The sequence below is a fragment of the Phytophthora parasitica genome, assembly GCF_000247585.1.
Source record: "Phytophthora parasitica INRA-310 unplaced genomic scaffold supercont2.438, whole genome shotgun sequence".
Classification (NCBI taxonomy): Eukaryota; Oomycota; class Peronosporomycetes; order Peronosporales; family Peronosporaceae; genus Phytophthora; species Phytophthora nicotianae.
Window position 1 is genome coordinate 1 of NW_008649424.1, and position 1141 is coordinate 1141.

The following is a 1141-nucleotide window of genomic DNA, read 5'->3' on the forward strand; positions in this document are numbered from 1 at the left end:
GAGATTGATAATCTGCTTTTAGGCTGCCTTCCTGGTTAGTTTATACTGTTTTAATTCGGTGACGTTATTAATATGATGAACTAACCTTTAGAAGCAACAGAGTAGTCACTCTTCTCCTTTGGCTCACGAAATTCTCCCCCCGGATGGACGGCAGATGTCCTCGCGAGTCCAAGCAGATTAGACTTCTACACGCAGAGAAAATGCGTGACTAGCAATCCTGCGAGAGTTCGCGATCAAAGACCGATTGCCCTTAAGTATCAGATACGAGCAACCTGACGCCAAAATATGCTACTTTGCTCAACTTTCAGCTTACATTTTGAGGTCGGCTGAATGTTGATCGAGAAACCATCGTGCGAGTTACGCAGTAACGCGGCCGTTAAGGCAACGCGATCAACTATAATATTGGGTGCTTCCTGAAATCACATTTTATATTTGCGACACACATTTGTTTTTTTTGCGCATTTGTAACACGAATATGCTCGTCGTTGCTGGCTCTACAGAGAAAAATAGTGCGAACAAACACAAATTAAGTTGCTAGATTAGGGACAATTGTGATGTTGCAACCGATTCACTCTCCAGCCGAAAACCTCTCCTTTCTTATGTCACTTCGCAACCATTCCTTTCAAGCCGATATCCGTGTCATCAACGCCACCGCCTTCATTGAATCCTCGTGCGCCCCGTCGAGATCGTGTTGCCGCACCTGGTGGACGAGGTGCAGGCTTCGGTGCTGACGAGCTGTAGAGCTTCCTGGAAACGCTAGAAGAGCATCTACCACTGGGGCGCGACGAGTGGGAGCTGGTTCTTTCTTCCCACACTTCGAGAACGGCTTTACTATAGCTCTGCAATATTATAACATTTAGGTTTGTATTCTGAATGAAATTATAAGATCTCATGGTATAATCACTCCTCAAGTACGTCACAAAATAAGCATCACAAAAAAAAGTTCCGCTGTATGGTCCCTGGTCCCTTCGCGAATAGTACGCATAAAAAATTGTGATTTCAGGAGTCACCCACTAATTACATGAAACGGACACTAGCCAAGTTTGTCCAATAGCAAAATATGCCATAATACCGATTTGAATTTGATGCCCGTTTAGTCGAATTATACTGGTTCTCACTATGGCCATAAAGTTGGTGTGAG

General features: G+C 44.3%; 1 protein-coding gene across 1 annotated transcript; it reads right to left on the reverse strand.

Moving 5' to 3' along the window:
* Positions 1 to 622: 622 nt before the first annotated feature.
* PPTG_24954 (hypothetical protein) lies at positions 623 to 931 on the reverse strand (the record flags this gene model as incomplete). Its single annotated transcript, XM_008919022.1, has 2 exons — positions 623 to 839; positions 921 to 931. 2 exons carry the CDS (start codon positions 929 to 931, stop codon positions 623 to 625), a joined length of 228 nt encoding a protein of 75 aa, XP_008917270.1.
* Positions 932 to 1141: the final 210 nt, after the last annotated feature.